Source organism: Nematolebias whitei, chromosome 9 (assembly GCF_014905685.2).
Source record: "Nematolebias whitei isolate Nwh7 chromosome 9, NemWhi1, whole genome shotgun sequence".
NCBI classification, from domain to species: domain Eukaryota; kingdom Metazoa; phylum Chordata; class Actinopteri; order Cyprinodontiformes; family Rivulidae; genus Nematolebias; species Nematolebias whitei.
In genome coordinates, this window is record NC_056506.1 from 45,637,306 (window position 1) to 45,653,869 (window position 16,564).

At 40.6% G+C, this 16,564-nt stretch overlaps 1 protein-coding gene across 1 annotated transcript in view; it reads left to right on the forward strand.

Annotated features, from left to right (window-relative positions):
- svilb (supervillin b) overlaps positions 1–16,564 on the forward strand; it is a 49,355-nt gene that overhangs the window by 28,146 nt on the left and 4,645 nt on the right. The window contains exons 18-37 of the mRNA XM_037682411.1: positions 317–464; positions 2,334–2,429; positions 3,075–3,155; positions 3,443–3,620; positions 3,740–3,918; positions 4,080–4,235; positions 5,784–5,920; positions 6,181–6,328; positions 6,410–6,555; positions 8,276–8,451; positions 8,861–9,008; positions 9,936–10,215; positions 10,313–10,464; positions 10,611–10,713; positions 11,747–11,954; positions 12,034–12,167; positions 12,878–13,033; positions 13,532–13,675; positions 15,304–15,425; positions 15,617–15,772. Coding sequence (XP_037538339.1) covers positions 317–464; positions 2,334–2,429; positions 3,075–3,155; positions 3,443–3,620; positions 3,740–3,918; positions 4,080–4,235; positions 5,784–5,920; positions 6,181–6,328; positions 6,410–6,555; positions 8,276–8,451; positions 8,861–9,008; positions 9,936–10,215; positions 10,313–10,464; positions 10,611–10,713; positions 11,747–11,954; positions 12,034–12,167; positions 12,878–13,033; positions 13,532–13,675; positions 15,304–15,425; positions 15,617–15,772 — 3,048 coding nt within the window. The remainder of the gene's footprint in view (positions 1–316; positions 465–2,333; positions 2,430–3,074; positions 3,156–3,442; positions 3,621–3,739; positions 3,919–4,079; positions 4,236–5,783; positions 5,921–6,180; positions 6,329–6,409; positions 6,556–8,275; positions 8,452–8,860; positions 9,009–9,935; positions 10,216–10,312; positions 10,465–10,610; positions 10,714–11,746; positions 11,955–12,033; positions 12,168–12,877; positions 13,034–13,531; positions 13,676–15,303; positions 15,426–15,616; positions 15,773–16,564) is intronic.

Here is a 16,564-nt window from a genome sequence, read left to right on the forward strand (position 1 = left end):
GGTGATTACATCATGAGTATCAGGAGCTGTCACTCTAAGGAATGAAGAGGACTTGACACACCTAGCATGCTTGGATGCATCTAATCTTTAACTTGGCTTGATTTGATGCTACATGAACCTTTGTGCCCGAGGGAACAAAAGTTGTGACGTGAAGTTGGAGTTAAGTTGTACGGATGAAACAGTGGATGTAGTATCGTGGCTATGATGGATTTGATTTTATGGAAATAATTAAAGCATGACTGGAACTGTAGAGCAACCATAATCAGAGATGATTGAGTTTGCGCTAATTTTCATCGTTTTGATCGTGTGTCTGCAGAAGGCTGAGGAGGAGACTGAGGCCCAGATGAGCATCGAAGAGAGGAAACAGATGATTTCAACACGTGAGGATGCCTGGAAGACAAAAGGCAAAGGAGCAGCTAATGACTCGACACAGTACACGGTCGCTGCACGCATGGTCAAGAAAGGTGAGGGTTTGAGACGGTCACTCAAATACAAACACACTTTACTTTCACTAAAAGGTTTAAGTGTCTGAATAATTTATACAAACAAGTTGATTTGGGAGGTACCGTTTTAAAAGAGAACATTTTCACACAACCTCTAAACTAAATCGATTATGCCTCGATAATGTTAGAGATATGTATCGAGATCTGTTTTTCTCCCGTGCGCTTTTCAGCTCGTAACTCGTTGCACATTTTTTTGTCCTATTTCACCAGTTCATACATTAAAAGCTTCAGCTCATTTATGACATTCCTGCGGTGACGTTTTGATGTTGGTGCAGTTTTTACTTTTTGAAATATTTCGTTTTTTTCTGCCGTGTTTTTCCTCATTGAAATGAATGGAGCTCTCTCCACACCCTTTAAAGCGTTTGTGCTCTTTAAAACTTTTACTGTTCATTTTCTTTTAAAAAAAAGTCTTCATTTATGTCAGGATTTTAGCAGGCAAGAGCGAACCCAATTTCAGACAAGCACTCTGGAGCCAGGAGATACAAAAATATATATATATTTAATAATAATAATAATAAAGCAAAGGGCTCAGACTCTGCAGACTAGAACACGACAGGAAACATCAGGGAAGACCCAACGATGAGGCGACAAAGGGCAAGACTCACAGACAGGCTTAAATACACAGACAAGACAGGCCATGATTACAAACAGCTGGGAACGGAAGGTGGAATTAATCAAGAATAATGAGACACACAAGGGTGCACAGACAGGGAAGGCCCATAAGATGGCGCCATCCTTACAATTTAATCCAAAATGCTGCTGCCAGAGACTTAACTGGAGTTAGTGGGAGAAATCATGTCTCTCCAGTTTTAGCTTCTCTCCATTGGCTCCCTGTCAAATTAAATTCAAAATCTTACTTCTAACGTACAAAGCTCTCAACGACCTAGCTCCATCTTATATTACAGATCTTATTGTTCCATATTTTCCAAAAAGAGCACTTCGCTCTCAGACTGCAGGTTTACTTGCGATTCCTAGAGTTTCCAAAAGCAGAATGGGAGGAAGATCTTTCAGTTATCAGGCTCCTCTCTTGTGGAACCATGACACATTGTCCAGTTTTAAGACTTTCCTTTTTGATAAATCTTAGAATTAGGGTCGGCTTGTTATGCTGTTTTAAGCTTAGACTACTAGAGGAAAAACTGACCTAATTTTCTTAAATGAATTGCTAAAACTGAATAGTTTTCATTTGATACTATTTCTATCTTAACATGTGATTCTTCACCTGCCATTGTGTATCTGTTCCTACCAAATCCAGCTGGTTGAAGCAGATGTTGCTTGTCCTGAGCCTGGTTCTGCTAAAGGTTTCTTCCTCATGAGGGAGTTTTTAATTTCCACTGTCGCCTTCATGCTCAAGATAAGAGTTCTGCGATGGAGTTAAACTCAAAGCTCCTCAGATAAATAATGTTAAATTATTATTTTTATATATGAATGTTTCTGTTCAGTGCCCTGAGACAACTTCTGTTGTGACTTGACACTGTATAAATAAACTGAACTGAATTGAATTCATTTCAGGTTTTGTTCTGGTTCAGCTCCTTTGCGCTAATTTTAGCTTCCTTCAGCTCCTTTCAGCTACGTTTAGCTAATAAAAACAATTCTGCTCATTTCTGGTGTATGATTGTAATTTATTCAGCCTCTCTCTGCTTATTTCAGCTTAATCTACTAATTTCTGCTACATTTCTGTTCTATTCAGCCTTTTCTACACATTGTTGATGCTTTCTGCTTTTATTTTCCTGCTTTCAGCAAAAATCATTCAGCAACAAGCAATCACACTGCACTTTTTCATGGACCAGTTGGTCCAGTCAGTCTTATCTGTGTGCATTTCTGCGTCTCCAGGCCTGGCAGTCTCCTCCTCGGTCATCAGTCCCATCCTGTCGCCAGTTTCCACTAAGCTCAAGAGCAGCACGGCTGCTGTCAACAAACCGCAAGAGGGTGAGAACTGTTACATCATCACTGTCTCTTTGTCTAAAAACCTTCAACAGAAGTTTTACTAAACTAGTTTGTTTACAGGAATGTTTTATTCGTCACTTAATCTACTGGCAGAAATGAATGCACTGATTAGGATTCACCACGTTGTTTAATTCTAAGAAGATTTACGTGAAAATTAAGAATCACATCCTGGAAACTAGTAATTTATACCCAGTAGGAAGTGTCTGCACATGTGTGCCTCACATCAAGTAACACCAGGTCTGACTCTGCTGTAAAACAGGCCTTTGATGCTATTTTTACACTTTAGTGTTTTCTGTATGCTTCGAGGAGGAAGATGTAATTGGATGCATTCTGCAGTTAAACCACTAGGGGTCACTTGTTCCTCCAACTAACCCAACAAATCTGAGTCTCCTAGTTCTTGTGTGTCCAACTCCAGTTGTGTCCAGAGACTCATAAAAACCCCCAAAAGGATTATTTATTTTTCATTTGGAAACTTCTTATCCAACAGAAAGGGCTTTACGTTTGCATAAAATAAGAGTAAATCAACAAGTAATGATGTTTAATAAAGGAATAACTTTACAAAATTGTGTTTATTTCAGGTGGAGAAGCAAAAACATAAGTTGTGTTTTAATCGTTTTTCTCACGTAGAAATTGAAGCCAGGCCAGACATGGTGTCGGATAAGAAACTAGACAAGTTGGAGAGCTTTTTGGGACGTTTGAACAGCAAAGGTATGTTCTTCCAGACTAACATGAAACGGTATAATTGTACTTTTTACATTAAAATAGAAAGTTTGACATTTAGTGCTTGTTCCCATTCAATCAGTGCACATGTGAGCAGCTTTTTGTAATTGTATCCTCTCAACTTGCCACTTCTAAAACTTGTCCGACTGCAGGTCACTGAGCATGCATCATCCTTTTATTTAAAGTTTCTCACGTATTTATTGTCCTTTCTAGACAATAACTAACGAGGCATTGGGTTTTAAGTTCTACTTTGTATTTTAACACGTTCTGTTCAGTGGCGGGTTTGCAGGAAACCACCATAACAGTGACTGAGAAGGCTGTGAAGGAAGTGATGAAGCTGGACGATGAGATCTTCTCCAAGTTCTACAGACGCGTGGCTGAATTTCCTCGGATGCCCACCAGGATCGAGATCAGCGAAGACTTTGACTCCATTTTTGGATCTCAGGGTCCAAAGTAAGAAAATTAAAAACTCATTTTTATTGTTGTGTACTTGGTGAAATGACTTTGCATTCATACAAACTGGTTATTCTGGTGCATTTAGCTGTTTTTCATCACGTCGTCTTCCTGTCCAGGCTCACGTCAGCCATGGTGCAACATAAGCGTTCAGTGCGTCCATCTAGAAACGTTCAGGCGTCTAGAAACCCGCTGAAGATGCTGGCAGCAAGAGAGGATATCCGACACGAGTACACCGAAGAAAGACTAAACGTTGCTCAGCTGGAGAGCAAGAGAATGAAGGCTGAGACGAGTCAGTGTAAGGGCATGTTCACGCGTTACCAGCACAGCGTCTACGTCTTGATGTTTATTGTAAAAATGAAAACTGTGTTAAACAGGAAACATTACTAGCATTTATGCTGTTTTCAGCCCCATGAAGGTATTTTCATTTACAAAGTGCCTTCTCTTCCTCACTCACAGTAAATAAAACTTCGGAGTACTCCGAGGCGGCTCTGGCAGGTCTGGCCAGTAAGGAAAACTTCAGCAGTGTGAGTCTTCGCAGCGTTAACGTCTTAGAGCAAACGTCCAACAACAGCGCTGCGCCGTTTAAAAACCTCATGCTGATTCAGGTCAAAGGTAACCACTCGTTGTGACTGTTTTTATTTTAATTTTTTTGAAGTTTAACATGTCGGACATTTTCTGCCACTTTCTTCAGTTTCATATTGTGAACACGACAAACCATGAACCTAAATCAACCAATCCATTCCTGTTATTACACTTATACTTTCTATATTTACTCTAATATCAAATTAATCATTCTCATAAACTAAGCTATCAAGCTACGGCTGCATATTCAGCAGATCTGACAAATGAAAAATTTGAGAAATTGCATTTCCTGGGAAAATGCAGTGTGAATGCTGAAGAACTTGCTGAAAAACAGCTGAAATTAGCTAAAAAAAAAAATGCTGAAATGGAAGAACAAGCCTAAGTTAGCAGAAGAAAGCAAATAACACATATATGCTGAGTTTGGTTTAAATAATCAGAAATGAGCACGAAGTTTAGTAAATTAGCTTAAAAAAAGGCTGAAATTAGCACAAACAAAAAAAAGCTGGAAAGGCAGAAAGAAGCTTAAATTACCAGAAGGAAGTTGAGAGCACAATTGTGCCTAATTAGGCTTAAAGAATCAGAAATGAACACCAAAAAGTGGAAATTATCAGGAAAAAGTTGAAATTTGCATTTAAAAAGCTGAACAGTAGCTAAAAAAGGCAGAACGAAGCTTAAATTACCAGAAGCAAGTGGAGAGAGCAAATGAATGAGTGCAAAAAATCTGGAATTAGCTGAAAAAGCTGAAATTAGCATAAAACAGCTAAATAGTAGCTGAAATTAGCAGAAAGAAGTTAGAAGAAGCACAAAGATGTAAAAAGAAGCTGAAAAGAGCACAAAACAGCTGAAAAATCAGCTTAAATTACCTGAAAGGTGCTAGAAAAATGTTTAAATTTGCACAAGGCAGCTGAAAGAAGCTGAAGCAGAACAAAATGTGAAAGGAGCAGCAAAAGGTTGTAAACAGATCTAAAGATACAAAGGATGTAAAATGAGCTCAATTCATTTTCTATGAGAAAAAAATGGCAGAAAAGGTTAAATATTTCAAAAAAGCTAAAGTTGCACCAATACCAAAAGTAATAGCAGGGTTAAAAGAGCTGAACATTTTGATTTATGATTTATTGAAATAGCACAAAAGATGGAGAAAAACACACAGAAAAAAATGGATCTCAATAGTGTGAATGCTGCATAAACATTCACACAATAACAGAGGTATAGATTTGCACCCTGACCCTGAATTATACAAACATTTCTATAATTAGCCAGATGAATAAAGGAATAATAGGAAAGTAAACAACCTACTTCATTTGTAACTACTAAAATATTACACTTTTTCCCCAAAAATATATATATTTTTACATTTAATTTGACATCTTGATCATTTCAAGACTTCCTATTTGGTGTTTTGTCACCACAACTGGCTGTAAATCAAATGATCAATTCTTCCAGACTGTTCAGTTGTTCCTCTAAATGCTTATTTGCCAAATAAGCTCATTTTGGTACATTTTGAAGTTTAGAATGAAAGCATGATTTCTTACGTGAGTAAAAGAAGAACATTATGAAAAGAGACCTCCTGTCCTGCAGGCCGTCGTCACGTTCAGAGCAGACTGGTGGAGCCCAGAGCCTCCTCTTTGAACAGCGGGGACAGTTTTGTGCTCGTTACTCCAGATCACTGCTTCGTGTGGATAGGAGAGTTCTCGAACGTCATTGAGAAAGCCAAAGTGAGTATTATTGTCCTGTCTGAGGTCAGAGATGATTCAGTAAAGACTCAACACTCACTTCCTGCTCCACACACGAGTCCGCCTGTGCTTCCAGTAAAACACGTGCTTCTTCTTGAGCTTCTTTTCAAACACCGATAGAAGGTCGGCTGAGACTAATTTAACAAATGTGTTCGTACCTTCCTATGAGATTAGCATATTATTATATATTTTCATGCATAAATACATTATTTTGTGTTCAGATTTTGGCTTTCTGTGTGCAGGCCATAGATTTAGCCACTTTCATCCAGACGAAAAAGGACATGGGCTGCAGAGCCAATCAGGTGCAGACAATCGAGGAAGCGGTCAACTCTCAGGGTTCTGATGCTCAGCAGTTCTGGACCATCCTGGGTGGACAGATGACTTATCAATGTAAAGATTGAGACTTGAACTTTAAGACCAGCTGCGTGGTTTTAGACCATCTTGACAACGATCTTATCTCATCATCTGTAGCGGCTGGTCCATCAGAAGAGGACGAGCGGTATGAGAATGGCATCGTGGAAACCAACTGCATCTTCAGACTGGTGGATGATAAGCTGGTTCCCGATGATGATGAGTGGGGGAAGATTCCTCGCACCGCCCTGCTGGCATCGAAGGAGGTAAATGAGTTGTTGCAGACTCACACACATATACTACATGACCATTCGGTTCCTGCACATGTGCGTCCACACAAAGTCTTCAGGTCTTATTCAGCATCGGTCGGACAGGACAAAAAAATACTGTATTTTTAACCCTATAAGTTGCAGTTTGTTGCATAATTTGCATGACCTGCGACTTATACACCGAAGCAACGTATTTATGGATTCTCCCATATTTATAAACCAATTTTTGGCTGAGATATGACCATTTTCATTTATTCTGACTAAAATATTGAACACTACCATTTTCAGCCGCTAGATGGCACTCGAGTAGTATGGCATGCTGCTGTGTCATGTAATATGTAAAAGTGGCTATTAATGACACAATCGGCTTGCCATAGTTGCCCCCTTCGTCCAGCTCGCTTGGAGCAACCGTCAAATAAGCTACATTTCGCTGCGCTGCCCCAGAGAAATGCAGCTAATTTGATCGTTAAAATGCATTTATTAAGTAAAAGTTCAACTGAGACACAGCTTCACTATAATTCCGAGCAAACAAATAATCGTTTTTAAGTACTTCTTGTTGAAGTCCTCCCGTGCACGCCGCCGCAGCCGCCATTTGGCAGCCAATCGATTTTTGGCACAACACCGACCCACATTTCCAGGTTGTCAGTGGTGACGCATAATAGATGCGACTTATACGGTGAAGCGACGTATTTATGGATTTTTCCACTTTATTAGACATATTTGGACTGATGCGAATTATAAGGCGGCGCAACGTGTACGGTGCAAAATACGGTACTTGAGTGGGCAGGCTGGCCAGCAGCTCCCTGCGCTGTGAGAACAAGTGCAGAACCTTCATGCTGCCTTTTATACATCCTTATCATCACGCAGACTGAAGCTGACAGGTGCACGAGCCTGCAAATTAAAAATAATTCATCAGGTGCATATTTTTTTTAATCTTGCACGGTCACTAGCATTTTAAAAACTGCCTTCTAACCTTGTAGAGCAATCAAGTATTTGTTCTATCAAAGGGCTTTAATTTCGGTTGTCTACAAATTTGAGTGTAGAAGCGGTGTAGGAATGCGTATAAATATTGTAACCGTTTCTTTAAATCATTTTTTTCATACCTTGGCTCAAACATTAGAAGGCATTGATTTGTACTTTGTTAGACTGATGACGGCATGGACAAAACAGGATCAGTAAACATTTTGTTTCAGTGGCTCCGTTGACTTTTTCTTTTTGGTTAGTCGTGACCTTGAACAGACGGTTTCAATCATCCTCCATTAGAACAGAACCCAAAGCGATAATTAGTAAATGAATTAAAGTTTTAATATGAAGACAGAGTTTGAATGTTTCACCAACATGAATGTGAAGGGATTCGGCCTGTGTTGCTTAGCAACAACAGGTGACAAGATGAACACCTCCTACGTCCGTCTGAGCGCCGCTGCTGAAAATGTGCAAAGGCTTCATGTGTTCTGCAGCTGATACCAACATGCTTTCAGCAGCTGCTTTCTCTGAATAGTAATAAAAAAATGTTAATTAGAAATGTTTTGATTTGCTTATCCTTTATGTATTTAAGCGCATGATAACCGAAACCTTCCAGAAAAGGCGTTTAGTTCAGGCTTTGTTCCCCCAGTGAATCGAATCATGTCAGTAAACTCGCTTGGTTTGACGTGTAAACAGAAGAGTGGGGTTTTTGTGGCTCTGGCAGCCTGTGTTTGATGCTCTCCGTGCGCTGCAGGTGTTGGTGTTTGACTTTGGCAGCGAGGTGTACGTGTGGCACGGTAAAGAGGTGACTCTAGCACAAAGGAAGGTGGCCTTTCAGCTCGCCAAACACCTGTGGAACGGAACGTTTGACTACACCTGCTGCGACATCAACCCGCTGGACCCTGGAGGCTGCAACACGCTCATACCCAGGTCAGAGAAACCTGCTTTTTGGTTTGCGTTTGAGGTAACTGCTTTAAAACTAGAAAAAAACATACAGAATATTCTGACTTTTTGGTCTTGTTTTGAAATATTTATTTATTTAACTCCCCATATTTTATTTATTTATTAACCGTTATTTAACCGAGCAAATCCCACTGAAATCACAGATCTCTTTTACAAGGGAGGCCTGGACCTGAAGGCAGACTAACATGCACGTTTTTGCTCTGTGGGAAGAAACGGGAGTACCCGGAGAAAACTCACACAAGCACGAGATGATGCAAACTCCACTCAGGAAGACCCCAGATCCAACCGGGGCTTGAACTCAGGACCTTCTTGCTGTGAGGCAACAGTGCTAACCACTGATCCATCGTGCTGCCATTTGCTGTGTTTTTGCTCGCAGGAAAGGCCAGGGCCGTCCTGACTGGGCCATATTCGGCAGAGTGACAGAGCACAATGAGACCATCTTGTTTAAGGAGAAGTTTATGGACTGGACTGAAGTGAAGTCGCCCACCTTGAAGGAAGTTGGAGAGCTTATACCTGAACAGAAGGTAAGAATCTTGGATATTTTGAAACTTTGGAGCACTGGTGTCCAAAGTGTGGCTCGAGGGCCATTTGCGGCCCTCTGATTGATTTGTGCGGTCCACATGTACAGTTTAAGAAACGGTATCATTTTGGCCAGCAGGCTTAAGAGGTCGATGCAGACTTTCTGCAAATTAGTTGCTAATCTTTTTTATATAATGTTTAGGTTTAACAGCAAAACAGATGAAAAACAATATTTTCAAAATGAGCAATATTAAACAAAATAAAAACCTTTGGCTATAATCTTTTTATTTTCACTTCATGGTACAAAGCATCAAAAACCTTCACTGATTTCTACCAGAAAGGAGACTTTTAGATAAATGTTCATAAAACTTGGCTAAATATTAAAATTGATAAAATAATCAAGAGGGAAATTAGACATTTTTAAGTGAATATAACGTGGTATCATCTACATACGAGTTGATCAACTTTATCAAACCTTCTTTGAATCTGTTGTAGCGACTGACAGCTGGATGATTTTTTTTAAAACTTCGATCAGCTTTTTGGGCCGTCCATGGTCCAAAAGGCTCAATTACGCTTTTTTATTACGCTTTTCTTGCTGAGAACAGACTAAAACTAACTTTCCAAACACAAGCAAACAACAAACATAGATCCAACAAATCAAATGAATTAAATAATTTTTAATAAAAATAATAATAATAATAAGCTTAGTGTTTATGAGGCTTTTAATGTTTTGGATCTAGAACAATTTAAAACGCTTTCTCTAGCAAAATTTGTCATTTCTCCAAAAAATCTTCATGTTAGAGTTAAATTCACATTTTTGTGGCCCGTGAGTCCTTCCATCTGGACAGTTTTGGCGCGTGGACACCCCTGCTTTTCAAAGAGCACACGCTACATGAGCTTATAATGAATCCTACTCACCATCTTCCTGTCAGGAGGCTCCTGGGCGTGAATGTCGGCCTTACAACGCCTCCCTGATGCTGCCTGTCCTCCACTCGCCCGTTTCCACCGCTCTGGACGGGGTGAACGTGGGCCGCGGCTACGGCCCGGTGGAGACGGAGGACCACTTGAGGATCCAGGAGATCAGCACAGTGTCCGTGGACGTTTGGCACATCCTGGAGTTTGACTACAGTCGTCTGCCGCGCCAGAGCATCGGTCAGTTCCACGAGGGAGACGCCTACGTGGTCAAGTGGAAGTTCATGGTTAGCACTTCCGGTGAGTTACAGCCGAAGTCCTGCTTTACAATCTTTGTTTTTAAAATAGATTTCTCTTGGACTGTTGGTACGTTCTTGTTTCCTCATGCGTGGCTCAGTGGGTCGCAGGCAGAACCCTGAAGCGAGGAGTAGCGGGCCGGGTAAGGAGAAATGCTGCTACTTCTTCTGGCAGGGTCGACACTCGACCGTCAGCGAGAAAGGAACGTCGGCGCTGATGACAATGGAGCTGGACGAGGAGCGAGGAGCTCAGGTAAGAGTCGGGTCTGCAGGGAACGTCCTCTGATGATCCACCCGTGCCTTAATTTGTCCCCGTTTGCTTTATGAAAAATAATGGGCAAATATGAAACAAGTTGAAAATAAAAATGAATCGTATTGGTTGTGATTCGTGTGTTCCAGGTCCAGGTGCAGCAGGGGAAGGAGCTGCCATGTTTCCTGCAGTGCTTCAACGGAGGGATGATCATCCACGCGGGCAAGAGGGAGGAGGAGGAGAACACTCAGAGTAAACATTATCATCATGACATAAATTTCATATTAATCCCAGATATTAACATCAACATTTTACCTACACGTTAATCCCAGTTAAGCTACTCATTTATTACAGCAGGTGAGAGCTCAGAGCTACAGTTTCCTCCTTAAGGTTCAGAGAATGGTTATAGACAAACGGATCCATAAAAAGGCAGATACTCGATTATTCTTGTGGGTTGTTATTTATATAATTTTTTAGCTCCTAAAAATGTCACAGTCATTTTTTTTCTAAACAAACTGTTTAAAACTAAACAAGAAAAAAAAATCAGTCACTAAAATAAATACAGTAAAATCCATCCATCCATTATCGATATCCGCTTCTCCTTTCCGGGTCACGGGCAGCTGGTGTCTATCTCCAACAGCCAATGTGCGAGAGTCGGGGGACACCTTGGACAAGCTGCACGTCCATCACAGGGACACACGGAGACAAACATCCCTTCAGACTCTCAGGGACAATTTAGAACATTCATGTTTTTGGTCTGCGAGAGGAAACCGGAGGACGAAAACAACTCAAGCACAGGAAAGAACATGTAAACCCACACAGAAAGGTCCTGAACTGGGAGGCCACAGCTTCCCACTTCACCACCGTGTAACCCTACATAAAATCATACAAAGTAAAAACAAACAATGACAATAAAATAGACTAAAACAAGGAAACCCACATAACAGACCTGTCGGACTCAAACTGAACTCTATTCAAAAGGCATTGTAAAAAAAAAAAAAAAGCGTGTTTATGACTTTAAGACTGCACAAACTCCAGAATAGTTTATAAGTCATTCCTAAAAATATGCAGCTCTTTAATTATATAGCAAGACATTTCAAGTATGAATGGAAGTAATGAGAGAAATATAAACCTCCAAATAAACCAGCTCTGGAACTTAACATTAACAGAATAAGTAAATAAGCTGTGTATATTCTTGCAGACCTTGTGCCGACATCAAAACCTAAATCAAACTGAGTTATCGTGATCTTTTACCTTCCTGTCTGACCCTTGGTTCTGGTCTCAGGTGAGTGGCGTCTGTACTGTGTGCGGGGCGAGGTGCCGGCGGAGGGTCACCTGCTGGAGGTGGCGTGCCACTGCAGCAGCCTGCGCTCCAGAGCCTCCATGATCCTCCTCAACATCCACAAAGCTCTCATCTACCTGTGGAACGGCTGCAAGTCGCAGCTGCACACGCGCAGCGTCGGGAGCACGGCTGCGCTGAAGATCAAAGAACTGTGAGGACGCCCGGACGGTGATGTGCCGGAGGGGAACCTGGATCCACGTGTACTCAGTTAGTTCTGCTTCTGTTGTCAGGTGTCCCCTGGAGGCAGGCCTTCACAGCAGCAGCAAGGTCACCATCCACGAGTGCGACGAGGGAGTCGAGCCTCCGGGTTTCTGGGAGGCTCTCGGGAGGAAAGACAGGAAAGCGTATGACTGCATGCTGCAAGGTACACGCCTCACTTTACCTGGCCGTGAAAATCTGTTCATTTCCTGCACCAACGAGGGTATGTGGAGGAAAACGTTAATTCAAAATAAATTTGCCCAATTTTTATCTAATAATTAGAAATAAGTTTTCAGCTGGATTGATTTAGCAAAAACTCTGATTTTGTGTTTTGCCATGACATTTTCAAGGTTCAGGGCTCTTTATTGTCATTCGCATCACATGTACACGAGGTGGAACGAAATTGTGTACTCAAGGTCCCAGTTACACCCAAAAGTAGCAAAAATATAAAGTATAAATTGAAACAGTATACAAGGATATATACTAAACAATAATAACATAATATAATGAAGAGTATTAAACAGCAGCCTGAACATGAGTCTGTTATGAGCAGATGGATATGAATACAGCAGCTTATAGGTAAGAAATCAGCAGCATGGATAATCAGCAGCATGGATACAGTGTCAAATCTCCAATTAAAGTGGCTTTTTTTGTAAAAGTGACTAAATAAAGTTACGGCCACCGCAACTATTTAAATGTAATCAAATATCAGTTTTATTTATCGAATTATGAGAGCTGCAAGACTTCTACTAGTGCTCAATAAAAGTCAGATAAAAATAACTTTTCTGAGGGATTTAAAGTAAAACGAAGCTGAAACATCTGTAAACAAGTTAAATTCACCGTGACTGAGCAACATGTTCTGCTTTGTGTCGTCAGATCCAGGTAAATTCAACTTTACTCCACGGCTCTTCCAGCTCACCAGCTCATCTGGGGAGTTTGTGGCTACTGAGTTCTTCCACCCGTCCAGAGCTCCAGATCTGGTCAGCTCGTTGCCGTTCCTGCAGGAAGACCTGTACAACGCACCACAACCTGGTGAGACCGGGACAGAGACACCACGAGTTCCTCATTTTATGTTTTGTTGTATAAAAGAGGGACGATGCACGGTTTGGTTGTGAGCAAAAGATGTTCCAATATTTACTGAGCATTCAGTTTGTGTTACATATTGCTTTAAAACCTCTTACTAATACACAGAAATTAAAAAGTCTGATTGAAATTCCTCCGGTGATTTAATAATTTGTTAAATAAAAACATTACAATAAACTAATACAGCCTCTTAGAAAAAAAAAAAAAAAAAAAAAAAAAAACATGGAAATTAATGAATTTTATTTTTTCTTTTAGATTTTTTTTTAAAGAAAATCTTTTTTGGACAGACCAATCTTAACCTCTGACTTTTAAATCAGCTCTTACCCTCACTTTGAAGATTTCAGGAGCATTAACCCTCGAAAATGAACACGATCAACACAAATAAAAAGTTGGAAGTCTTAATATTTACTCTACCTTGAGTTTAATATGCTTCTCTCTCCTGCGAAGCTTTGTTTCTCGTGGATAACTTCCACGAGGTGTACCTGTGGCAGGGCTGGTGGCCCCAGGACAGCGAGTCCACCGGGTCAGCTCGCATGCGCTGGGACGCCGACAGGAAGTGCGCGATGGAGACCGTGCTGCAGTACTGCAAAGGTGAGGGGAATCAGATGCTTCTGTGCACATTCATTCAACCTTTATTTAGACAGATTAATCACATTGAGCCTCGGGGACTCATTTACAAGTGAGACCTGTTTAGACAGACAAAAAAGTAATGAAAGTGACAACAAGTAGGATTTGGAGGCAAAAAAAATTCCTAACAGACTCTTAATCCTTGGCCGAGGACAGATAGCCGGAAATTGAAAAAAACACCCCGCACATAATAAACATTTTTACAAAACTGATGGGGAAAAAAAATCCTTGAAAATCCACAGATGTGTAGAAAGCAAAGACAAGAAAATGGTTTTATCTGAGAACTAAAAAAATGTGGAAAAGGAAAGTTTGAAACATCAATTTATTGATAAGAAGACTCGTATTTTATTGGTGTTCAGCTTGTTAAATATAATAAGTTTCGATCTCAGTGACTGGATGTTTTAAACCATTGGAATTTTGATTTTAAATGAAGAAAATATGTTTGAAATTTTCCCCAATAATGCACCAGTGAATCCTGACATGTTTGTTTGAAGCAGGGGCGGTTCTAGAATCTGATCTTTAGGTGCGCTTAGCCCCCAGTACTGACAATGGCTCCTGGCTTGAACAATGAGGTGGCCAGTTGCATCAGAATAATTTATAATGTGTGTGTGTGTGTGGGGGGGGGGGGGGGAGGCTGGGGGGGGGAGTCTGGGGGGGGCGTCTGGGGGGGCGTCCCCCAGAATATTTTTAATAAAGTAGATGCCATTTCCTGCATTCGGGTGTATTTTAACAAGTCGTTAAACAACTATGTTTACCTACATAAGTAAACACTTGATTCAATAACTATTTTAGAAAGCAACAAGAAGTAGCCTGACCAACAGCTCTCCTTGTGTGAATCAAACACAATTCGCTTCTCTCATGCATCCTAACACCCCCACCTCCACACCCGGTCGGCAACTGCCAACAACTGTATTGTGGCACACAATCCAGACACACTAGATAAGATGCTACAGAATTGGCACTCTGCTTCTCACGCATCCCAACATCCCCACCCCACCCCCAAGCTCCTGCAGGTAAGGGGTGTTTCACTTCAGGACAAATTGAGGTTGCCGATTGGTCAGTTGCTGACAAGCCTATTAGACTGACAGGTCGCATCAAGGATCCAACTTGTGAAAAAACAAACAAACATAGGTTTTACTGGCCCGTTTAAGTGTACGGTAATAATTTATTCTACATTTATTCTAAATTTATTCAATATTTTGTTAAATCTAAGGTTTGAGAACTGAGTTTCCTTACAAAATCCTAATGATGGTTTATTTATTTTTCAGGGGTGCTTGAGTATCCCCCAAAAAGAGGCTCAAATTGCCACTGGTTTGAAGTCATATTTTAGCTGTTTAACTTTTTAAATTATGAAAGTGAGGGGTGAGGGTACATCTTCAAGCTGGAGGTTCACAAGTTATTTCATGTAAACGATTTTCCACAGGAAAGAAAGAATAAATACTACTTTTCAGTTAAAAAGGAAGACGGACAGACGATACTCTAATTTTCTAATTAAGAACATTTGCAATTGGTTTTACTAAAAATATTTTTTTTTACATGAATGTAATGCCTTGGATTGACTTTTAAGGTGTTGATGTTTTTCTTTTCTACAGAGAAAAATGAGAAGAAACCACAGAAGTCCTATTTGATCCACGCCGGTCTGGAACCGCTCACCTTCACCAACATGTTCCCCTGCTGGGAGCACCGAGAGGACGTGGCTGAAATCACAGAAAAAGTGAGTAATTATTTATATAATAGTAAAAGGAAGTATTTAATTATTTATTTAATTACTTATTTGGCACTCAATCCTCCCTCTGAGTAAAAATATTGAGTCTGGAAGTCCAAAAATTTTGTATTAATTGTGTTTATGTGACACTTTTTATTCTCCATGCTCCCATACAATCTAATGTTTAGTTGTGTCTGCAGGAGGCAGAGGTGTGTAACCAGATCATCCTGGTGGAGGACGTGCTGGCCCAACTCTGTCAGAACATCTATCCTCTGACTGAGCTTCAGGCCCGGCCGCTGCCAGAGGGCGTCGACCCGCTCCGCCTGGAGATCTACCTGTCCGACCAGGACTTCGAGGTCTGTTAACCCACAAAAACTGAATTATTTTGTGTTAGGTTTATCTACATCGAAACAGAATAAACATAATAGATGAAATATTAAAGTGTCTCATCTGAGGAAATGCTCTAAATTACCAACATGAAGATTGTTTGATTTTGTTACGACTTTAGCTTAAAGGTATTTAAATGACGAGCTTAGATGAAAACATTCACCATTAAAACCAGCATCAACAGAAGGAAGAGTTGTAGAGACCAAAAGCTGGAATAGTTTTTAAGAACTGTGTTTTCAGCTGCAACATGTGTATACGTATGTTAAAGAAAACCAAGCAGGGTTTAAAACGACCACACGAAGAGAGCTGAACGGCTGCAGGTTAGTTTGCATCATTTAAACACAAGCGCTGAGTGCTGAATAACTTTGATCAAATTGGCTGAAGTAGCTAAAACGGAGTCGTTAAAATGTAAAAAAGGAAAAACAGATCATAAGCTAAAGTGAACTTAACACAAACTGCAAGCAGCAGAACAGTAGTTACAAGCTAAGAGCAGAAAAGTAGCTACAAGCTAAGAACAGCAGAACAGTAGCTGCAAGCTAAGAGCAGCAGAACAGTAGCTGCAAACTAAGAGCAGCAGAACAGTAGCTACAAGCTAAGAGCAGAACAGTAGCTACAAGCTAAGAACAGCAGAACAGTAGCTGCAAGCTAAGAGCAGCAGAACAGTAGCTGCAAGCTAAGAGCAGCAGAACAGTAGCTACAAGATAAGAGCAGAAAAGTAGCTACAAGCTAAGAACAGCAGAACAGTAGCTGCAAGCTAAGAG